Genomic DNA, 24,112 nt, shown 5'->3' on the forward strand with positions numbered 1-24,112 from the left:
CCGTCCCCGGCCGGCCGCCGCTTAAAAACCGACTCCGGGGTGATGTCACTATCGCCCCACCCCCACGGCCGGCCGGCCTCCCTCCCCCTCCCCCTCCCGCATCCCTCCCTCCCGCCCTCCTCGTCACACTCCGCCCACCTCCTCCCTGCCCTCCTCCCGGGGAGGAGACGCCGCTCCAGCGGGAGGCCGGATGGTTGCTACCTAGGGCGGCCGGCAGCGCCTCCCGCAGGGCCCCGGGCGGCCCCTCGCCCCAGGGTCGCCGGTCCCCAGTGCGGCCCAGGCTTCCCGGCCGGCCGGCCCCTCCCAGCCCTAGGAAGACGTCCCCCGGGCCCCCTCAGCCCTCCGCCTCCCCTTTTCTCCCTTTCTCCCCGCTCCTGGCAGGCTGCAGCCGTCTCCTCCTGGTATCCCCTCCTTCCTCGAGCTCTGTCCAAGGCTCCCCCAATGGGGGCTAAAGCTTCCCGGCTACCCTGGATCTGGAGGCCGGGACCAGCTCTCCAGGTGACAGGCCTCTGTGTCTCCACAGTGGGCAGAGGCGAGCCTGCCTGGCTGATGAGCAAGGCTCGACTTTGTCACCAAGGCAGAGAAGGGGCTTGGGTAAATGACCCCGGCGGCCCCCACCCCTTGCCAGGCGTGAGAGTGGGTAGGGGCTTCGGACTTGAGGGGACCGGAGCGGGAATGAGGCAAGGCTGCCCCCTGGTGCCTGGCGGGTGCACAGACCCTTCCCCAAAGGCCTCAGCCCTGAGGTCCTGGATGCCCGCCCCCCACCCACCCCGTGTTCCTCTTCCCAGGACCCTCAAGGCCTCCCCAGCAAGAGTCAGCTTGTTGGGCTGCCTCTCCGCCGCCAGCTGAGCAGCTTGTTTAGAATTTTCTAGGGCTAAGAGTAGCCTGGGGGTGGGGTGGGGAAGGAAGGGGTCATTGTCCTGGCCTGGGAGGTAAGGTGTGCCCCCCTCAACCTCAAGCTCCCTGATCTGATAGTGGACACTGCAGTCCCCAGATGGCTCATCCCGTTAAGCTAAGCCCGAGGCCATCCGGCCAGCTTTAGGAAGAAAAGCAGTTCCGGCCCAAGCCAGATTGAGCTTGCTGGGTGAGGGAGGGGCAGTGTCCCCACCCAGGCTTGGAGGAGGAGCCTCAAGGGGTGTGTGTGATTGGGGGAGACAGGCGGTGTCACCTATGCTTAGACTAGGGGTGGTGGGTGGGTACCTTTGAGGTGGCAGGGTCACACTGCTCATCTGAAGTTTCTCACTAGGGTCTTCTCTGGCCCAGCTTTTGACTGAAGCTGGTCTGGAGACAGGGGCGTTAGAGAAGTGACTCATAGATGGCCTAAAGAAGCGGGGCCACTCAAGGACCCAGGACAGAGGGAAGAGGGCTGACCCAGCTGGTCTGCAGGCAAACCCCATGGCCTTTGAGAGAACTGAGAAGAGGACCCGGTGAAGTAGGCTCTGAGGGCCTCAGCCCAGCAGGAGTGCGGGCTGGGCGCTTGATGTCAGCAAAGGGAGGATAGTGACCTGGGGGAGGGCCGCTTTGAGGGAGAGTGCAGGCCACCGCCAGACAGCTCTGGGAGCCACGGGCAGGGGAGACTTTCAGATTTTGCTTGTCCAAGGGGTGGGTGTGGAAGGGAGAGAGAGTGGAGGCTCGAGAAGGATGTAGGAGAGCCGATGGCACTTTGGGAAAGTGCCCACTGCTGCAGTTCCTCCTCTGGTGGGTTCTGAGGCCAGGGGCAGGATCGTGAGAAGTTGCCACCCCCGACTGCTGCTGCCTCTGTGAGATCAGAGGTGCCCGAGGCAGAGGGCGAGGTGGCCAGGCTGGAGGGTACTGGAGACAGAAGTGAAGGGTGAGGGGCTGCCCAGAATGGCTGCCACTGCTTCACGGACCCTCGGAGTGGGGGCCCACACATCTGAGGGGAGGTTCAGTGGGTCCCCATACCTGACTCCCTCGACCTCCTGGAACTGGGCTCTTCTCCGGGCAGCCACCCCTTCCCACACCCACCTTCTTCCCCACCCCCTGCCAGCCCAGCCTGGGGTGCACCCACTACCAGCCCCTGGGCCAGGCCCCCCGCCTCCCTGCCTCCAGCTGGTCTGGACCTGGTAGTGACTGAACTCTTCACGGCCTGGGCCAGACCCCAAACCGCATTCTCTGAGCAGCCAGAGGAACCCTCCTGAAGCACAAATCTAAGCAGCCCCTCCTTTGTCTCATCCCTTCTCTGGGCTTTTCTGTGCCCTGGAGGTAGAACTAAATTTTTCTCCAAGACTACAAGATGGAGTGTGACGGGGCTGTGGCCTCCCAGCCTCAGGGCATTCCCCCTGAGTTTTCCCTCCACGCGGGACCCACAGCCTGGGCTTCCCTTTCTCTGCTGACCCCCAGGACTCTGTCCCAGGAGGCTCCTGAGGGAGGTTCAGGAATCCTCCCCATGTCAGCTACCCTGGGAGCCGCCCCTGCCCAGCCAGGGCGAGCTGGGCCTCTTTGAGCAGTGCATGAAGTTCAGGCTGGTGAGGCTGGAGTTCCCGGGGAACCCAGGACAGAGCTCTGGTCTCTGTCACAGGCTCTGACCTGGGCGGCCAGTGACAGGGTCTTCTGAGGCTGCTCCCATGAGCTGCTGAGCAGTTGGGGGAACGAAGCCAAAGCGATTTCCAGCCCTGGCTGGGTCCTCTCCCACGTCCGAAGGCTTCAAAGCGTTCTCAGGCTTTGTCAAGGCATGTCAGGCTCGGCCTGGGGGCAGCAGCTGCTGGGGAGGGGCAGGGTGGGCTCTCCGGGCCCCCAGCTGAGGGCCAGGTGGCTCTCCCGCGCCAGCCCTGTCCAAGCCTCTGCCTGTCTTGCCAAGCCCTTGTGTTCTACTCACCGAAAGGGGGTTCCAAGCATGTGCAGGAGGGGGTGGGGGTGCCCTGCGACCTGTGCCCAGCCCAGAGCTCTTATGGTGGCTCCTGGGTGAGAAGCAAACTGTTCTCTGGGGCAGAGGCGACCAAGGAGAGCTGCGCCCTCCCCCTACGGTGTCCCAGGGAGCGGGCGGCCTTTCAGGCCCCAGCTGGGGCTGGAGGTTGGAGTAGGAGCTGAGGAGGAGGGAGAGGGGGGGCTGGAGGGAGGGCAGGGGAGGGGGGCTAGCCGGAATGCTCCCGTTTGTTGGGGGAGGCCTGGGAATCGGAGCCAGCGCCCACTCAAGTCTAGGGCAGCTGCGGACGAGGGAGGGGCTGGGTGGGGGGGCCACCCGGTCCTGGGGTGACTGGTTATCCTGGGAGGACGGGCAGCTGGAGACAGGGTGGGGGCGCCTCCTCTTCTGGAGACGAGCCGGGCACAATGAGCTTCGGAATTAGAATAAGCTGGGAACAAAGAGGGAGCCAGAGTCCACCTGGAAGGGCTTTGTACTTCCAGCTCCTGGGGAGGGGGTCGATGTGCGGCTGCAGCCAAGCGGAGAACAGAAAGAATGGGGCTGGGGGAGAGGGCCTGCAGCAGCGAGGGGATGGGGGGCAGCAGAACCCCCATCCCTGCCCTTCCCACCAGCTGTGCTCCTTTACACAGACCCGCAGAAAGGAGGCTTTGGTTTTTTTACATTTTATATAAACTTTTATTAGACTGGTTTTATTCGTTTTATAGATTGAGGGGGTACAAGTGTGGTTTTGTTATATGCATGTATTTCGTGGTGGTGAAGTCTAAGCTTTCAGCAGACCCGTCACCCTAAAGCCGCCTTGCAAAAACTATAACAGTAACAAAATTACGCCAGTGAGAAATCTGATCTAACCAACCCTATCTGCATTTACCCTCCAAACTGCTCTTGGTCTTTCCTGGGCATGGGCCAAGCTAACTTTGGGAGAAATTTAGTTTATAGTTTAAATGATAATAGACCTTCCCAAGACGAAAAACTAATTAAAGACCAGGAGGTTAGGAGGATGAGAGGGGCCTGAATTCTGCTAACATGTAAGCATTAATGATGACCAGCCATTGTTCAGAGGTCAAGAGATTTGTAACTTCTCCGATTTCTCCTGTAGATAATATCACTATTGTAGAACCTAAGGCTTTTTGAGAGGTCTTTGCAGATTTTTGCATTTCTCACTACCAGATGGCTCCACCCGGACCACAGAGACCTATGACTCAAAGTCCTGTGGCCCCATCTAAAAGCAGACTCAGTTCAGCACACAAGAATCATCCCCCACCCAACCAGTCAGTGGCACCCATTCCCTAGTCCCCTGTCCGCCAAACTATCTTTAAAAAAATCCTGGCTTTCGGGCTGGGCACGGTGGCTCACACCTGTAATCCTCGCACTTTGGGAGGCCGAGGCAGGCAGGTCACTTGAGGTCAGGAGTTCAAGAGCAGCCTAGCCAACATGGTGAAACCCCTGTCTCTACTAAAAATACAAAAGTTAGCCAGAAATCGCTTGAACCCGGGAGGCGGAGATTGCAGTGAGCCAAGATTGTGCCACTGCACTCCAGCCTGGGCAACAGAGTGACACTCCGTCTCAAAAAAAAAAAAAAAAAAAAAAAAAAATCCTAGCCTTCAGGGCTGGGCACGGTGGCTTATGCCCGTAATCCCAACACTTTGGGAGGCTGACATGGGTGGGTCATGAGGTCAGGAGATCAAGACCATCCTGGCTAACATGGTGAAGCCCTGTCTCTACTAAAAACAAAAACAAAAACAAAAAAAACAAAAAAAAATTAACCAGGTGTGGTGGCACGAGCCTGTAATTCTAGCTACTCAGGAGGCTGAGGCAGGAGAATCGCTTGAACCTGGGGGAGGCGGAGGTTGCAGTGAGCCCAGATCATGCCACTGCACTCCAGCCTGGGTGACAGAGCGAGACTCCGTCTCAAAAAAAAAAAAAAAAATCATAGCCTTCAAAATTTCAGGGCAGCTGATTTGAGTAATAATAAAACTCCAGTCTCCTCTACGTGTATTAAACTCTTTCTGGGCTGGACCTGGTGACTCACACCTATAATCCCAGCATTTTGGGAGGACCAGGTGGGCAGTTGTCTCACACGTCCATGTGAAGAGACCACCAAACAGGCTCTGTGTGAGCAACAAGGCTGTTTATTTCATCACCTGGGAGCAGGTGGGCTGAGTCCGAAAAGAGTCAGCAAAGGGTGATGGGATTATCATTAGTGCTTATAGGTTTTGGGATAGGCGGTGGAGTTGGGAGCAATGTTTGGCAGATCTCACAAAGTACATTCTCAAGGGTGGGGAGAATTCCAAAGAACCTTCTCAAGAGTAGGGGAGATTACAAAGTACATTGATCAGTTAGGGTGGGGCAGAAACAAATTACAATGCTGGAATGTCATCAGTTAAGGCTATTTTCACTTATTTTATGGATCTTCAGTTGCTTCAGGCCATCTGGATGTATATGTGCAGGTCACAGGGGATATGGTGGCTTAGCTTGGGCTCAGAGGCCTGACACAGATCACTTGATCCCAGGGGTTCGAGACCAGCCTGGGCAACATAGCGAGACCTTGTCTCTACAAAAAATTTAAAAATTAGCTGGGGTGGTGACATGCACCTGTGGTCCCAGCTACTGGGGAGGCTGAGGCAAGAGGAGCTCAAGAGGTCAAGGGTGCAGTGAGCCGTGATAGTACCACTGCACTCCAGCCTTAGAGAGCAACACCCTGCCTCAAAACAAAACAAAACAGGCCAGGTGCAGTGGCTCACACCTGTAATCCCAGCACTTTGTGAGGCCGAGGCAGGCAGATCACCTGAGGTCAGGAGTTCGAGATCAGCCTTGCCAACATGGTGAAACCCTGTCCCTACTAAAAATACAAAAATTAGCCGGACACGGTGGTGCACTCCTGTAGTCCCAGCTACTCAGGAGGCTGGGGCTGGAGAATCATTTGAACCTGGGAGGCGGAGGTTGCAGTGAGCTGAGCTCGTGCCACTGTACTCCAGCCTGGGTGACAGAGCGAGACTCTGTCTCAAAAAATCAAAACTTTCCTTTTTGTAATTACCCTGTCTTGATAAATCGGCTCTATCTATTTGGGCAGCGGGCAAAATGAACCCATTAGGTGGTTACAACCTGAATAGTGAACGTTGTACCCAATAGGTAATTTTTCAACCCTCGCCTTCTGGACTAGTTTTAGATGTATAGACAAACTGTGAAGAGGTATCAAGAATTCCCATACAGCCCACCCCCATCTCCCGCCTGATTAGCCTCTTACCTTAGGACAGCTCATTTATTGCAATTAATGAATCAACATCAGTTATTGCAAACAATGAATCAACATTGTTAGTAACTAAAGCCCATAGTTTATTCAGGTTTTCTTGGCTTTTCCCTAATGTCCTTTTTCTGTCAGGATCACATGTTGCATTTAGTCATCCTGTCTCCTGAGGCTCCTCTTGGCTATGACAGTTTCTCAGACTCCTTGTTCTTGGTAGCCCTGACAGCTTCGAGGAGGACTGGGCAGTATGTTGTAAAACAACCTCTCTTGAGAACCTTTTGCTGTTTCCCATGATCAGGTGGGCCTCAGGGGTGATCAGGAGGAAGACCACGGGGATGAGGCGCCTCATCGGGGCCCATGTGGACCTGGAACAACCGGCTGGGGTCCTGTTTGTCGGGTTTCTCCACTGGGAAGTGATTGTTCCCCCTTTCCATACCTTGCTCTTGGGAAGGAAGCTACTCCGTGTGGCCCAGTTAGGGAGCGGGGCCACCTCCTGGAGGGGGAATATCTACACAAGTGATGTGGAGTTCTGCACAGGAATTTCGTCTGTTCTCCCACATTTATTTATGTAATCATTTATTTATAACCGTATGGACTCGTACATGTGTACCTTATATTTGGTTTTAATCTAACACAACTCTTTATTTTCTTGCTCAAAATTTCCATCTTGGACCATTGGGGTCTCTTTCAGTTGGCTCCTGTGTCCTTTTTTTTTTTTTTTTGAGACAGGTTCTCACTCTGTCATCCAGGCTGGTGGGCAGTTGTGTGATCTCTGCTCACTGCAACCTCCGCCTCCTGGGCTCAAGCGGTTCTCCCAGTTCAGCCTCCCAAGTAGCTGGGACTATAGGCGCCCGCCACCACGCCCAGCTCATTTTTGTATTTTTTGGTAGAGACAGTTTCACCACGTTGGCCAGGCTGATCTCGAATTCCTGACCTCAGATGATCCACCCTCCTCGGCCTCCCAAAGTGCTGAGATTACAGGAGTGAGCTACCGCACCCGGCCACCTATGTCCTTTTGATGTCCCTTCATCACTGCTTGTGTGTCTGCATGCCTGTGTGGGTGTGGGTGTGGCTGTCTGTGTGAGCACTTCCTTACTTTCTGGCTCTGTGCTCATCCCTTAAATTTCCTGAACCAGTCCTAGAACCAGCCATTTTCTTTAAGGAGCCATTTTTGAGAGAATGGTGTTGGAGACAAAGATCTGGGCTCTAGGTGTGCCCATTGTTCCTGGAGTATTGCTGCTTCTAGGCCCTCTCTGCTGACAGCAAGAACATATATATATATATATGCATGCTAACCCATATACATATAGATAGAGAGATATATATAAACCCATATATATACTAACCCATTTTATATATATACTAACTCATGTTATGTTACTAACATAACATCTATAAACAGATACATATGCGCATCAGTATCTATATTAAACTCAACACGAGTGCACACTGATGTCTCCAACTCTAATCCATCACCACCTGGGTCATTCTAGCTGTCTGTCCTTGCTTGTCTATAACCTCCCACTCTAAAAGTGAGAAACCCAGGCCAGGTGCGGTGGCTCATGCCTGTAATCCCAGCACTTTGGGAGGTCGAGGTGGGTGAATTATCTGAGGCCAGGAGTTCAAGACCAGCCTGGCCAACATGGTGAAACCCCAAATCTACCAAAAATATGAAAAATTAGCCAGGCATGGTGGTGCATGCCTGTGGTCCCAGCTACTCGGGAGGCTGAGTTGGGAGGATCTCTTGAGCCTAGGAGGTCAAGGCTGCAGCGAGCCATGATTGTGCCACTGCACTCTAGCCTGGGCTACACAGCAAGATCCTGTCTCTAAAAATAAAATTAAAAATTCAAATTAAAGTGAGAAACCTGGCTCCCACCTTCTTCCATCCATTGCCATAGTTCTTGAATTCCGGTATAAAGGTGGAGAGGTTTCAGAATCATTCACCCCTACCCTGGTGGGGAGTGATCTTATCAATCAGAGTACAGCGCTTATGTGTGCTTCCTTTTGCTTTTAATCTGACAGATGCCACTCATTTCCAGAGTGACTGAGATCAGCCCCTTTCTCCCTGACCCCCTTCAGTAAGGCTGTTTTGTACATTTCTGTTCCTTTTTTGTTTGTTTGTTTTGTACATTTCTAATTGCCTTTTGTCGCAGTCTGCATTCCGTCTTGTGATCTCCCAACCTTCTAAAAGATTATTTTAAAAGGTGCCTATTTTAAGTTCCCTCTGTCTGCTGTAAAGTTCTGTGGGTTTTGACATATTCAGAGTGTCACGTGTCCACCATTACAGCATCATACAGAAGTTTCCCTGCCCTACAGAATCCCTGTGCTGCCCCTAGTCAAGCACGATCCCCTCTCTCAGACCCCTGGCAACCGTGGATCTGTTTTCTGTCTTTTTTTCGTCTATTTTGCTTTTTCGGGAATGTCATGTCAGGTAAATGGACTCATAGAGTAGGCAGCTTTGTCAGGCTTTTTACTCTGCAATATGTATTTACGATTCACTTATTTCTTTGCATGGGTTCACAGCTTTTCCCTCTTTATCACTGACTAGTATTCCATTGTCCAGATATACCACATTTTATTTGTTCACCTACTGAGGAACATCTTAAATGCTTCCAGTTTTTGCCAATTACGAATAAAGTTGCTAATGCTATCACATTGGTCTTTTAGGAAAAAAAAAGGCTGCTATAAATATGTGTGTGGTGGTTTTTGTGTGGACATAAGTTTTCAAATCATTTGGGTAAATACCAAGGAGTATGATTGCTGAATTGTATGGTAAGAGTATACTTAACTTCGGAAGGAACTGCCAACCGTTTTTCAGGGTGGCTGTACCTTGTCGCATTCTCACCAGCAATGAATGGGAGTTCTTGCTGCTGCTCCAGGTCCTTGCCAGCATTAGGGTTGTCAGTGTTTGGGGTTTTGGCTATCTAGTAGGTACGCAGCGGTATCTCCTTGTGGTTTTAATTTGCAATTCCCTAATGATGTATAATGTTAAACATCTTCTGATATGCTTATTTTCCATTTGCATTTCTTCTTTGCAGAGGCATCTGTTCAGATCTTTTTTTTTTTTTTTAGACGGAGTTTCGCTCTGTTGCCCAGACTGGAGTGCAGTGGCACGATCTCGGCTCACTGCAAGCTCCACCTCCCGGGTTCACGCTATTCTCCTGCCTCAGCCTCCCAAGTAGCTGGGACTACAGGCACCCGCCACCTCGCCCGGCTAATTTTTTGTATTTGTAGTAGAGATGGGATTTCACCGTGTTAACCAGGATGGTCTCAATCTCCTGACCTCGTGATCCACCTGCCTCGGCCTCCCAAAGTGCTGGGATTACAGGCGTGAGCCACCGCGCCCGGCCATCTGTTTAGATCTTTTGCTCATTTTTAAATTGGGTTGTTTTCTTATTGAGTTGGGTCTTTTCTTTTCTTTTCTTTTCTTTTTTCTGAGACAGTCTTATTCTGTTGCCCAGGCTGGAGTGTAGTGGTACAATCTCAGCTCACTGCAACCTCTGCCTCCTGGGTTCAAGCGATTCTCCTGCGTCAGCCTCCCGAGTAGCTGGGATTACAGGCACCCATCACCATGCCCAGCTAATTTTTGTATTTTTAGTAGAGACAGGGTTTCACCATGTTGGCCCAGCTGGTCTTGAATTCCTGACCTCAGGTGATCTGCCCGCCTCAGCCTCCCAAACTGCTGGGATTACAGGCGTGAGCCACCACACCTGGCATAAGTTTAATTCTCTTAGCAAGGCTATTTTTTAACTTTCTGCGGAAAGGTTACACTTGCCAGCAGTTTTGCCATGCAAGTACACCAAACAAAGGAGGGAAGCAATTTTTATCCCCTACGCAGTTTGTCCTTGCTACTGTGTCCTGTTTCCATTGGCTGGAGCCAGACCTCACAATCTAAACTAAAACCTGATTGGCTAATAGTTTAAAACTTTTAAAAATAGGTAAAAGCAATGGAAGGATAAAGGAAAAGAGGAAGTTGCTTACGAAATGACTTAGAAAAGTAATAATATTCCCAAACAGGAAAGGGACATAGGCTGCGAGCTGGGACATGCCTGTGAGCACGTCCAGCACAGATATCTTGGTTAAAGTACAAGGACACAGAATGTACTACGTGCCTGTAAGCATGTTTAACAGCTACATAGGATAGGGCTTAACAAAGAGTTACTAGCACAAAGCAAGGAGGCTTGAAGGAAGTTAGTCTTTAAAAGAAACTATTATTTCTAACACTTATGATTTATTTTTTAATAAGAAGGGAAACTTTGAAGAGGAACTTTTTACTTTCTACACTCCATCTCAAAAAAAGAAAAAAAGAAAGTGGGGTCTTGCTATGTTGCCCAGGCTAGGCTGGAACTCCTGGGCTCAAGTGATCCTCCAGCCTCAGCCTCCCAAAATGCTGGGATTACAAGCATGAGCCACCTTGCCAGGCCGGAAGGTGTAATTCCTCTTGTAAACACATGATACAGGCCTGGTGCGGTGGCTCACACCTGTAGTCCCAGCACTTTGGGAGGCTGAGGCGGGCAGATCACCTGAGGTCAGGAGTTCGAAACCAGCCTGATCAGCCTGGCATGGTGAAACCCTGCCTCTACTAAAAATACAAAAATTAGCTGGGCGTGGTGGCGTGCACGTGTAGTCCCAGCCTACTCAGGAGGCTGAGACAGGGGAATTGCTTGAACCCAGGAGGCAGAGGTTGTAGTGAGCTGAGATTGCACCACTGCACTCCAGGCTAGGCGACAGAGTAAGACTGTCTCAAACAACGACAAGAACAACAACAACAATAACAAACCAAAAAACCCCATGATACAATGATTTAAAACAAAAATTGTGCCATCAGTTTTTACATGAGGCCAGGGGCATCTGAGTCACCTCGTGGACCAATACCTGCCCGTTGGCTCTTCTTTAACAGGCCCAATTTGGAGGTGGGTGCTTTCCTTCTGGCCTCCAGTTTCCATCTGCTGCCCCTCAGAGAGGTCTCTTTGTGCCATCTCTGTCCACGTGGGCAGTTTTTTATTACTCACGCCGCCATATTTCTCTGGGACAGGTGGGCAGTTTTTATTACTCACGCCGCCATATTTCTCTGGGACACGTGGGCAGTTTTTTATTACTCACGCCGCCATATTTCTCTGGGACACGTGGGCAGTTTTTTATTACTCACGCCGCCATATTTCTCTGGGACACAGAAATATGTGTATTTCTATTTCTTTTTATAACCCGGGACCATGTTGTAGAACTCTGCTAATGCTTCTTCTGGCTTGAGCAAAGCACCATTGGCATATTAGACATTCTGGGGAATTATCTGTAGGTATCTGTGAACAAATTGCACTTCCTGCTGTCATGAGAAGGGGCTCAGCATCAGTTCCATTCCTGTTTTTTTTCTGTTTTAGATGTCGGTCCCAGGAAACCCTGTTCACATAGATGAGCAGGTAGGACTGGCGCTTCTGAGTGCCGGGGTCCCTGGAGCCTTCTGCAGTGCCCTGGGAGGGTGACTGGGAAAGGCCAGGGGGCAAGAGCTGCCAGGGGCCTCCTCAGATTTCCCAGTTTTTACAGAGTATATATGGGAGTTGAGGTCTGGGAAAATGATTTTTAAAAAACTCTTCCTGCCCCGCAGACTCTCTTGAAGACTCTGTGTCATGCCAGGGCCCATGGGTCACTGTGAAGATTGGACCCTGCCACTTGATGGAACCCCTGTGATGCTGACCTGCGGGGATGTGGAGCACAGACCCTGGGGAGGGTACCAGAACCTCATGGGACTGGATGGCCGGCAGCGAGGGGCGTCCAGTAACTGTTGGATGCAGAATTGAATTCAGTCACCCGCACTTATTTCCTGTGCTCGTCTTGGCTGGGTTCGCGGAGATACACTCTCTAGGAGCAGACGCTTTGGTGAGGAAGACCAGGCGAAGAAGGTGATTTTTGCTGTTGGACGTTCTAAAGACAGGGCAGGGGTATGCGGGGAGAATTGGGAGAGGCAGAGCCAGGGAGGCCGGTTTGAGGAGGGGACATTTGAGCCGAGATCTGATGGAGTGAGGAGCCAAGCCAGGCAGATATCTGAGCGAAGAACATTCCAGGCAGGGGAGCAAAGGCTGGGACGCAGCTGCAAATGTGGTCCGGGTTAGGGCCAGTCAGGAGGCCAGTGGCCGGGAAAGGTGGGGAGGGGCCAGAGCAGTCATTAGGCCACCCCCTAAGGACTCATGCTTTGACTTGGATTGACATAGAGAGCTGCGGGAGGGTGACATGATCTCAATAAAAGGAATGCTCTGGCTGCTGGGTAGAGAAGAGAGTGAGGGTGAGGGATTAATGGTGGAGCTAGAGGGAGCCCAGTGAGTGCCGGGAGCCCAGGGTGGCAGAGCTGTGGTGCAGGGCTGCAGGGTCCTGGAGCTAGGGATGGAGGCTGTTTTCGGGCAAGTGGCCTGGTCGGCCTGTCCTCGGAGAGGCGGTGAAAGCAGAGACTGGAAGGCAGAGAGCCTTGCCGACCTGTGGCCGAAGAGAGCTCTCTGGGAGACAGCCACCGGTGGTGCAAAGGTCCTGGGGTCGGCCCACCTGGGCCGCAGCTCCGGGAGGCGGCGCGAGAGAGCAGTGGGCCGGGCGGTGGCGGCCGGCGCCCGAGTCGGAGCCCCGCGATTGCCTTACAAGGTGCCCTGCGGCGCCGCGGCCGCGCTTGGCCACTGCGTGCTTGGGCGGCCGGCGGGGGCGTGCGCGGAGGGGGCGGGGCCGGCGGGAAGCGGGCGGGGGGCTTGGTGAGGCGGCCACTGCACTAAACGACGCTGCGGCACCCGCTCCAGGTCCGCACCTGCTTTGGGGTGCGGGGACGCGCGAGGCGGGGGCGCACCAGGTCTGGCCCACAGCCGCCACAGCCCTGCGCGCCCGCAGCACACCTGTCACGCCTGGCGCGCCCCCTGCCCGCTCGCGCTCGGTCCACGCAGCTCAGGACGCGTGCGGCCCAGGCTGCCAGGTCCCCCTGCTCCGCGGCGCCGAAGGCCGGGCTGCGTCTGCGGCCGCGTGGGTGGCCGCGGTCTTGGCAGGTGGCTGCGCGCGGGGGTCGCAGGTGCATCCCGGGCGGCTTGGTGGCTTCGGCAGCGGGTGCCTGTGGGCGCTGTGCCATGGGTGGCGGGTCTACGCGGGGGTGGGGGCGTGGGCTCTGTGGATGTGTGGATGGGGGAGGGACCGGCGTGGGTGAGCATGGAGCCTTCTGGAAAGCGGCCGGATGTGTGGAGGCAGAGAGGCAGCATCCAGGCGCTGGTCGCTGTCGGGGTGCAGGGTGTGGGGGCGTGGGATGGCAGCTGTAGGCCTGGGATGTGGAGGCGCGTTTGCGGTGGCCTCGCTGCAAGGCGTCCGTCTGGGGGTGTGGACCTGGACGGGGGAGGGGAGGGTCGAGCGCAGCGGCAACGGCTGAGGCCTGCCTGACAGGGGTGGAGGAGGAAGCTGCCCTCGCCTCCGGTGCGGGGGAGGGAGGAGGGACCCCCATCACCTCTCCCCTGCCCCTGCAGACATGCTGCTGCTGAAGAAACACACGGAGGACATCAGCAGCGTCTATGAGATCCGCGAGAGGCTCGGCTCGTGAGTGTGCGCGCGTGTGATCGTGTGTGTGTGTACCTGTGTGAGATGGCATGTGTGTGTGACTACGCGAGTGGGTGTGAGAAGATGTGTGTGTGAATATATAAGGGTGTGTGAATGTGAGTGAGTCTGTGAGATGGCATGTGTTGAGTTTCGTGGGGGGTGGCACAGGGCCAGGTAGGGCCTCCCCATCTTCTTCACAGGGGGCCCTCCCCGCTCCCCTCTCTCTCCCTCCTGCCTCTTTTCTCTTCCCACTTCCTTCCCACCTCCCACCGCTCGTGTCTGCGGCAGGGGTGCCTTCTCCGAGGTGGTGCTGGCCCAGGAGCGGGGCTCCGCACACCTCGTGGCCCTCAAGTGCATCCCCAAGAAGGCCCTCCGGGGCAAGGAGGCCCTGGTGGAGAACGAGATCGCAGTGCTCCGTAGGTGCGCACCTCACGGGGCCCTGGGATGTGGCATAGGTCGATGAGGGGTGCAAGGAGTCCCTGGTTCTAGTCTAGGCCTGGCCACCAACCTTTGGGAAGCCTGGGGCAGTGCTCTCTCTGGGCCTGCACGTCCCTGTGGCAGCCACAGGGAGCTAGTGGATATTGATCTGTGCTTTTCAAATGGGCTTTAGAAGGAAGGCCAGGGCTCAGGCTGGAGCTCCGCCTTCCTGGACTGGGCAGGGGGGGCATGTGGTAGGGAATGGGGAACAGAGGTGGGAGGAGGAGAAGAGGGAGGAGGCTTTTCCCGGGGCCTCAGGACAGAGCACCCCTTGACTCTGTTGGCCCACAGGTGCTTCCTTGCCGTTGCAGGATCAGCCACCCCAACATTGTTGCTCTGGAGGATGTCCACGAGAGCCCTTCCCACCTCTACCTGGCCATGGAACTGTGAGGAGGGCCTGGGCAGGCTGTGGGAGCCGGGGAGGGGCTGAGCAGTGAGTGGGGCTGAAGGCCAGGCTGAGTGCCTGGGTCAGCCAAACCCCTGGCACCCCCAGGGTGACGGGTGGCGAGCTGTTTGATCGCATCATGGAGCGCGGCTCCTACACAGAGAAGGATGCCAGCCATCTGGTGGGTCAGGTCCTCGGCGCCGTCTCCTACCTGCACAGCCTGGGGATCGTGCACCGGGACCTCAAGGTGCCTGGCTGGGGCCTCTGCGCCCCACCCTCCCACTTGCCCACCTGGCCCTGCCTTTGTTTTCCCGGGAGCACGGCTGGGGCCTTTCTTGATCTCCCACTCCACCAAGGCTCTGGGGAACCTGAGAGTGTGTAGTCCTCATCCTGTCCCAGCACCGGCACCGCATCAGGACTGACCTGGCCCTTTTCCCGGTGTCCGTGTGTCACAGCCCGAAAACCTCCTGTATGCCACACCCTTTGAGGACTCAAAGATCATGGTCTCTGACTTTGGACTCTCCAAAATCCAGGCTGGCAACATGCTAGGCACCGCCTGTGGGACCCCCGGATATGTGGGTGAGGGACGGCACCCTGAGGCTTGCTGGGAGTGGGGTGGCCTGGGGGACCCTAGATAGCCGAGAAGGCTGTTGTGCCCGTTGCCTTTGTGTGGGCCATTCCTGGGCTTGAATAGGCTGAGCCAGCGACACTGAGCGGCATGGCTGCGTGTGTGCCTGTGCGTGCGTCTGTCTGTCTCTGGCCCCCAGCCCCAGAGCTCTTGGAGCAGAAACCCTACGGGAAGGCCGTAGATGTGTGGGCACTGGGCGTCATCTCCTACATCCTGTGAGTTACTGCTGGGAAGGCTTGTCTCCTGCCTGCCTGCCTCTGCTGGGTTGGGGAGGGTGGGACAGCTGGGTGATTCATCTGTGGGTGCCAGGCTGTGTGGGTATCCCCCCTTCTACGACGAGAGCGACCCTGAACTCTTCAACCAGATCCTGAGGGCCAGCTATGAGTTTGACTCTCCTTTCTGGGATGACATCTCAGAATCAGGTGAGCTTCAGGCTGGCCCATGCTTGGGGGTGATGCAAGGGAGTGGGGACCCGATGGGCTGACCCAGCCTCCCTGCTCCAGCCAAAGACTTCATCCGGCACCTTCTGGAGCGAGACCCCCAGAAGAGGTTCACCTGCCAACAGGCCTTGCAGCATCTTTGGTGAGTGGGAGCCCTGCCGAGCTGCCCCAGGGCCAGGGGGACTGCACCTGCAGAGAGGCCCCCCCCGACCTTCAGCCTTTCCCCAGGATCTCTGGGGACACAGCCTTCGACAGGGACATCTTAGGCTCTGTCAGTGAGCAGATCCAGAAGAACTTTGCTCGGATGCACTGGAAGGTCAGTGTGGAGACACCCAGTGTGGTCACCCGCTGCATCCCAGCTGTAGCCCGATCACTGTGACTGCCCAGTGGCCACTGTGGCCCTCACAGTCTTGGGGCTGGGGCCTGGCCCAGGCCTGGCCTGATCTCCCTCTCTTCTGGCAGCGAGCCTTCAATGCCACCTCATTCCTGCGCCACATCCGGAAGCTGGGGCAGAGCCCAGAGGCCGAGGGGGCCTCTGAGCAGGGCCTGGCCCGCCACAGCCACTCAGGCCTCCATACTGGCCAGCCCCCCAAGTGGTGATCCCCAGGTGTGTTTGAAGAGCTTAGAGGGTGGTGGCACTCCATGTGGCCAAGAGCTAAGTGGGGTGGCCCCCACAGGCCAGAGGGCTGAGGGCAGAGGGCAGAGGGAGGAGCCAGGGCCCCAGGAGAGGTGGAAGGACAGGGAGGGCCTGTGGGTGCCCGAGATTGGGCAAGGGAGTGAAGGGGGAGAGGGCCTCTAAGAAATCCAGGATTTGACCGAGGTGGGGGTGGGGGCACAGGGCTGGCAGGTCGGCTCCTAACTACCCCCTTTCCCTCTGCTTCTCCTCTCAGGCAGATGCCAAGGCCAAGTGGACTGACCCCCAGATTTCCTTCCCTTGGATGCTTTTGGTCCCCTCCCCCAACCCTTCACCCCTGGGGCTGGCCTCTGCTGGAGTTTGAGATTTGAGGGTGTGGCGCATGGTGCTGGGGTTGGAATGGAGCACCCTCAAGTCTGTCCCCAGGCTCTGCCCTGCCTGGGGGCAGTGGATCCCCTCCCCTGTTGCCTCTCCCGCCCCTGCCCCCCACCCCACCAAAAGCCGAGGAGGTGCTGGCAGGCGGGCCTCAGGGGCTGTCTTTCCTGCATGGCTGTTCTGTGCTTCGCTGAGCGTGGGTGGTCCTGCTTGTGCCATGGTCATGGCCTTCCAGCCCCCTCGTTTTCCCCAAACCAATAAAGAAAGATACAGCAATGGGCCAGTGGTGAACTGGGGGTGCGGCGAGTGTGGAGGAGACCTGGTCACTTGTGGGAAGGAAACCAATGAGACCCTGCCACACGGCTTTACCCACTGCCACCTGAACCTCTGCTCCCTCTCATCGTGGCAGACAAGTTTCCAACTGTCCAAAAACTTCCTGTCCCATCTCCCCAAAGCACCAACAAGTGACAGCGTGGCCAGGCAGCTCTGCCACCCCAGAGGTGTAACTGCCCAGCCTTGGGGTCCTGGGACAAAGTGGAGGCAGCACACGCCTGCTGGGCTGCCAGCAGGGGGCGCTGGCAGGAGGCTGAATGTGGCTCCAGACCCCCAGGGATGGGCTGCAGTGCCCCTGCCATGCAGGGCCGGGCCTGGAGTGCCTCAGCCAGGTGCCTGGGACTGGGAAGGGCTCACAGGTGCATGGAGGGCGGCCAGAGCCCAGAACTGTCACCTTCCATCCCTCCCTCCCTTCCCTTTCTTGATGGCCAGAGGCCATCTTGCCAAGCAGAAGAATAGGGAACCCCAGGGTCAGGGGGTGAGAGGAGCTCCTTGTCCAGGAGAGGGCCACACGGGGCCCTCTTCCCCTCTGCTGTGTGGGGGGCTTTGGAACCCTCAGGTTCCAGGCTGGGGTAGACCTGGGCTGGAAGCTGGGACTCTGGGAGCAGTGGCAGCTTGGCAGTGGCTTCTGAAGTGAAGAGCCGTGGCCTGTCCTCTGGTCTGAGTGGCCCCAGGCCCACCAACCTCCATTCTGGAGCGGCCAGGGCTCCAGAGCCCTGCCTTGCTGGGTCCCAAACCTCTGCTGGCACCTCTAGCCCTTTCTCTTGGGCCCATCAGGGGAAGACCTCTAGAGCCACTCCTTGGCCCCAGCCAGAGTTCCAGGCAAGCTGGCCACCCCTCCCTACCTTCTGAGACCCTTGCTCCCTGCCAGCCCCCAGAGTGTAGCCTGATGACCCACGGCTTGACTGGCGAGAATGGTAGAGAAGATTACCCTCCCTGTTGAACTTTGGGCCCCAAAGGGAGGCGGTGAGGGTCAAACCAAGGCTGGCCTGGGCCTTGTGGGTGAAGGCTGGAGTGGGGTTCAGGGTTGGAGCCAGGGGACCTGGCTTCCACCAGGGAGAACAGGCTGGAGGTGGGTGGGCAGCCTCCTCCTCCATCCCCACAGCCACTCCCAGGCCATCCTTCGCTCCAGACTCTGGGCCGCACAGGGGACCTCAGTCAGCCAGTACCATGGCCTCCTCACCTCCAAGACCTGTCCCACTTGCCCTCACCCGTACCCGGGGCCTTGTTGCCTGTGGGCACCCCTGCTGCGGGTCCCCCTTCCCATCTTCTCCGTTGTTCACACTGGACTCCCATGATACCTACTTGCTCTTGTTTTGGTCAGATGTTGACTGAGCCTCTACTCTGTGTCAGGTGCTGGGCGCTGAGTAGGTGCCTGCCCCCCAGGAGGACGCCCTCTATTTTAGGGGTGGTTTTACGGGGATGATAAAAATGATCTTTGTGGGTCTGGGAGCCGTGAGCAGGAGTGCCAGAGCCAACCTTCCAGAAGAAACCGGCACTTGCTCAGGAACAGCCAGCTCTTCCAGTCCAGGCACTTGGCCAGATCGCCTCCGCTTGGAGCTCAAGCCAGCTCTGGGCTGCCTTGACACAGGGTGCAATATGGCCTCCCGTCAGCAGGGGGAGCCACGGCCCCATCTTTAGACGTCCATTAGCCTCCCCTAGTTCCTTCAGCACCTGGGCAGCCTCTCAAACCCGTTCCTCTTTGCCACTGCCCCCACCCCACACCCTGCAAATCCTGCCCTGGGGAAGTCCCACCTTGGGGGAGAGGTCCTGCCCATCTGTGATAGGGGTGAGAGGGGGAACCCCCAGGTCAAGCAGAGGTGGCACCCCTCCTTCATCCCTCCAAGACCCCATATGAGGAAGGCAATTTGGGTCCCTTAGGCAGTGGGATGGCAGCCAAGGAGAGAGAAAGGACTGGTTTAGCCAAAGGCAAAAGTGGTGTGTGTGTGAAGTGATGGCAAGGGAGCTGCGCTGGACCCTGTGAGGGCTTCTCAGGCTCAGGGCCGTTGCTGAGGCTGGCAGCAAGAGGAATGGGCCAGACCAATCCTGGCAGGGGAAGGAGCTGGAGCTGTAGTCTAGGAGCAGTGGGGAGCCATCGAAGGGGTTTTTAGCCAGAGAGCATTCTTGTCCAGTGTGGGTTAGGTGCTGGGCTGGGGCTGGCTGCTGGGAATTGGAGTGTCTGGAACCAGACCAGAATCGAGGGTCGGGGGAACCCTGGTGGGCATCACAAAAGGAAGCTGTCTCTGCTGTTCTGGGTCACACGGGGTGGGTCACGTGCTCCATCTTGAAGCAAACCTGTAGGTAGCAGAGTTTCAAGGGAAGCTCAACCTGTGGGTCCACCCTAGGGACAGGGAGACACGGAGGTGGTCCTAGGAGCTCTTTGGGAGTCACGTGGACAGGTCTTGTGATGGGTTGCAGGTAGGGAATGAAGCGAGAGGATCCAGGTAGGTCATGGTTCTGGCAGCAGAACATTTCATCAAGAAGAGTTCAATGAGCATCACTTTGGGGGAGGAGTGATGAGATTGATTCTGGATGTGGTGAGTTCGAGTTGCCTGAGGGGTATGAAAGTAGACTTACTTTTCACCCTTCTCTTTGCAAATATGTGTCTAGCATTGTATCTAGTAGTTCTGGAAGGTTTATTCCTTGTAATAAAAAGAACACTGATCCCTCGAGCCCAGGAGTTTGAGACTAGCCTGGGTAAGATGGAGAGAACCTGTCTCTACAAAAAAAAAAAAAAAGAAAAAAAAAAAGAAAAAAAAAAAAGCTAGTAACGACTCTATTGAAAAGCTTCCTATGTATTAACTTGAACCTCACCTGTGAGATAGCTGCTATCATGGTCATCATCCCCACTTCACATATGGAGAAACTGAGGCATAGAGAGGCTAACTGAGCCAAAGTTACACAGCTTGTGGCAGAGTGAAGATTTGAACCCACGCTCTCCCACTGCATCCTCTTGCTTGCATCCATGCAAGCGAGGTCTTGCTTGGGACATAATTGTGTGGGGAATTGAAGAAAACAAGGCGGCATTTGTTCCCCACTTCTCTTTGTGAATGCAAACTCTGTGTGTCTGAAGGAAAGAGAACCCTGGGCTGGGGGACCCCACGCTGGATTTGAGTTTGGGTCTTGCACATGGTTTGTGTTGCCTTTTTTTAAAATTTTTTTTTATTTTTTACTTTTTTTTATGAGATGGAGTCTCACTATGTTGCCCAGGATGGAGTGCAGTGGCTATTCACTTCACAAGTGTGATCCTACTACTGATCAGCACACGAGTTTTGACCTACGCTGTTTCCGACCTGAGGTGGTTCACCCCTCCATAGGCAACCTAGTGGTCCTCTGCTCCCAGAATATTGATGCTGAACTTAGTATGGACACCTGATGGACATAGCACACTACAGCCCAGAACTCCTGGGTTCAAGTGATTCTCAACCTCCGGAGTAGCTAGGACTACAGCTGTGAGCCACCATGCCACCTGGCTTGTGTTGCCTTTAAGGTCCTCTGTGCCTCAATTTTATGTCCTGTTAAGTGGGAACCAGGGAGGTCTTTTCACAGTGGTGGAAATGGGGCATGGGAGCTGGGCCCTACAAAGATCCCTTTGGAGTTCGGTGTGAGCAACGGCCTGGAAGTGGGGCAGGGCAGGGCTGGTGGCTGGGAGACAAGCCTGAACCATGTATAGGACAAGGCAAGAGACGTGGGGCTACTGGAAGGATGGAGCTTGGTCATGGAGTCAATGGGAGTGGGAGGGGGGGAGTTGTGAGGGAGTTGAGGATGCTGCCAGGGAACCCAGGAGAGCAGCAGGTCTGTTGAAGAGATGAAGTGACCAAGTCAGGCCCCCTGGCCAGGTGGTGGCCGAGTTGGCACTATAAGCCACATGTTTCTTCCTGCCAGGCACTGTCTGGGCATGTGGTGACCATGTTCTCCACCCCACCCCAGCTTCATTCAGGGATCCCTATCACCAGCCCAACACGAGGTGGGCAAGATAAGAAGTATGGAATGTTTCAGAAATAACAAAGAATCCCGTCTGGTTGAGAGAGGTTGTGAGAGGAGGTGGGTAGAGATCAGCCTGGAAAGTGAACTTTCTCAAGAGGGCACTGGGAGCCACTGACGTTTTAAACAGAACAAGTGACAGGATCTGATTTTTGCTTTAAGAGAATTTTTCAGTATTTTTCAACCCTATTATCTGCCCCCTTTTGAGAAATAGAAAAAGCCCAGGCTTACTATCACGCTGGTCTTTGAAAAAACAAAAGCTCATGCCCATCTCTCCAGAGCTCCTCCCTCACACCCCATGGAGATTTCCATAGTTTCCCTCACCCCAGGGAGCCAAGTCTTTCCTCACATGATGCCCTGAGTAGAGGCTCAACTGCTTTTTGCCAGTTTCTCCTTGTAGTTCTTTCAATTATTGCTTTATGTATTTATAAGTTATGTTATTCAGTATATATGAGTTTAGAATTGGTATGTATTTTAGGTAAGTTGAATATTTGATCAAAATATAGTGATATACATTAATACTAGCAATGATTTTCCCTTCTAGTCTACTTGGTCTGATATTTACATAGCAACTATAACTTTTTTTGGTTAACATTTGACTGGTATATTTTTTTCAATCCTTTTCCGTTCAAATTAAAAATTTGTTTTTTATTGAGGTACAATTCACGTACCATAAAATTCACCCTGTAAAATGTACAATTCAGCAGTTTTTAGTGTATTTACAGTGTTTTGCCACCATCACCACTATCTAATTCCAGAACATTTTCATCACCCCGAAAGGAAACCTTGTATGCATTTGCAGTAGCTCCCTATTTACACCCCCCCCCCCAGTGTTTGGCAACCACTAATTGACTTTCTATCTGTGGATTTGCTTGTTTCAATATTTCAAATTAATGAAATCATACCATACGTGGACTTTTGTGTCTGGCTTACCCTTACTATGATGTTTTCAGGGTTCATCCATATTGTAGCATGGATCAGTACTTCATTCTTTTTTACAGCTGAAGAATATTTTACTGTATGGATAGACCACATTTTATTAATCATTGATGGACATTTGGGTTGTTTCCACTTTTAGCTATTGTGAATAATAGTGCTATGAACAATTGTGTGCAAGTTTTTGTGTGGATGTGTATTTTCAATTGTCTTGAGTATACACCTAGGAGTACTATTGTTGGGCCATATGATAACTCCATGTTTAACTTTTGAAGGAAATGCCAAGCCATTTTCCAAAGCAACAGCACCATTTTACATTCCCACCAGCAATGCATGTGGTTCAAATTTCTCTCCATCCTTGTCAACACTTGTTATTGTGCGTGATTTTTAAAATAGCCATCCTAGTGTGTGTGAAATGGTATCTCATTGTGGTTTTGATTTGTATTGCTCTAATGACCAATGATATCGAGCATCTTTTCATGTACTTATTAGTCATTTGTATATCTTATTTGGAAAAATGTTCATTCAAAACTTCTGTTCATTTTTTAATTGGATAATTTATCTTTTTATTGATGAGCTGTAAGGGTTCTTTATGTATTCTGGATATTAGATCCTTATCAGATATATGATTTGTAAATATTTTCTCCCATTCTGTGGATTATCTTTTCACTCTTTGATAGTGTCTTTTGAGGCACATGGGTTTTTTTGTTTGTTTGTTTTTTGTTTTGTTTTTTTTTTGAGACAGAGTTTCACTGTTGTCACCCAGGCTGGAGTGCAATGGCACGATCTTGGCTCACTGCAACCTTCGCCTCCCAGGTTCAAATGATTCTCCTGTCTCAGTCTCCCAAGTAGCTGGGATTGCAGATGCCTGCCACCATGGCTGGCTAATTTTTTTGTATTTTTAGTAGAGACAAGGTTTTTCACCATGTTGGCCAGGCTGGTCTCGAACTTCTGACCTCAGGTGATTTGCCCGTCTCAGCCTCCCAAAGTGCTGGGGTTACAGGCGTGAGCCACCGTGCCCAGCCAGAGAGTGTTGCTATGTTAAAACAATATTGTTTTCCAATCCATGAACACAGAATATCATTCCACTTATTTTGTTCTTTAATTTTTTAAATGATCTTTTACAGTTTTCAGTGTATACATTTCGCACTTCTTTTGTTGTTAAATTTATTTGTGGATTTTATTCTTTGTATGCTCTTGTACACAGAATTGTTTTCATAATTTCATTTTTGAATTGTTCATTAAAAGTGTATAGAAATAACCATTGATTTTTAAAAATATATTGATCTTGTATTCTGTGGCCTTCCTAAACTTTTTATTAGTTCTTGCTCTGTCTCTCTCTTTTGACGGGGGACCGGGGTCTTGCTCTGTCACCCAGGCTAGAGGCCGGAGTGCAGTGGTGCAATCACAGCTCACTGTGGTCTTGAACTCCTGGGCTCAAGCAAATCCTCCCTTCTCAGCCTCCAGAGTAGCTGGGACTACAGGAGCAGGCCACCATGTTAGGTTCTAATTTACTTTACTTTATTTTATTTTTAGAGATGGAGTCTCACTATGCTGCACACGCTGGTGTTGAACTCCTGGGCTCAAGTAATCCTCCTGCCTCAGCCTCCCAAAGCACTGGGATTATAGGCATAAGCCACCATGCCTGGCCCTTTTTATTAGTTCTAATAGGTTTTATTTGTGTGGATTCTTTGTGATTTTCTACACACAGCACGTGTCATCTGCAAGTAAAGAGAATTTTACTTATTCCTTTCTAATTGGGATGCTTATTTCCTTGTTCCCTTCCTTTTCTCTCTTTTTTCTTTTTGTTTCTCCTGCTTATTGCACTACCAAGAACCTCCAATACTACATTAAATACAAGTGGTAAAAGAATCCTTTCCTTGTTCCTAATCTTAGAGGGAAAACGTTTAGTCTTTCATCATTAAGTGTCATGTTAGCTGTGGATTTTTCATAGATGCCCTTTGTCATGAGTAACTTCCATTCTGTTCCTGTTCCTAGTTTGTAGAAAGGTGTTTTGTTTTGTTTTGTTTTGTTTTTTGTTTTGTTTTGTTTTGTTTTTTCACTGGGCTTTCCTGAGTTTATTTGGGGCACACCCAGGCGAGGCCCCTGCGCCCAGAAGAAGGTGTTGGGCCTCTTGGTGATGAAGCGTGATTTGTGCTGACGGCGCAGGACCCGGTGGGGCAGCGGGAACTTGATCTTGGAGTCGTGGAACTGCTTGATGGCCGACCAGCGGCACTTGCTGGCTGC

General features: G+C 53.3%; 1 protein-coding gene across 1 annotated transcript; it reads left to right on the top strand.

Moving 5' to 3' along the window:
* The first annotated feature begins 12,471 nt into the window (after positions 1-12,471).
* LOC105467331 (pregnancy up-regulated nonubiquitous CaM kinase) lies at positions 12,472-16,888 on the top strand. The gene is given in 13 exon segments (XM_011716836.3): positions 12,472-12,602; positions 12,605-12,749; positions 13,604-13,673; positions 13,962-14,093; positions 14,462-14,536; positions 14,644-14,782; positions 14,991-15,114; positions 15,303-15,378; positions 15,473-15,585; positions 15,667-15,745; positions 15,832-15,919; positions 16,066-16,210; positions 16,494-16,888. Coding segments are annotated over 12 exon segments (1,281 nt in total). The 5' UTR covers positions 12,472-12,500; the 3' UTR covers positions 16,204-16,210; positions 16,494-16,888.
* The last annotated feature ends 7,224 nt before the right edge of the window (positions 16,889-24,112 follow it).

The sequence above is a fragment of the Macaca nemestrina genome, chromosome X, assembly GCF_043159975.1.
Source record: "Macaca nemestrina isolate mMacNem1 chromosome X, mMacNem.hap1, whole genome shotgun sequence".
NCBI lineage: Eukaryota > Metazoa > Chordata > Mammalia > Primates > Cercopithecidae > Macaca > Macaca nemestrina.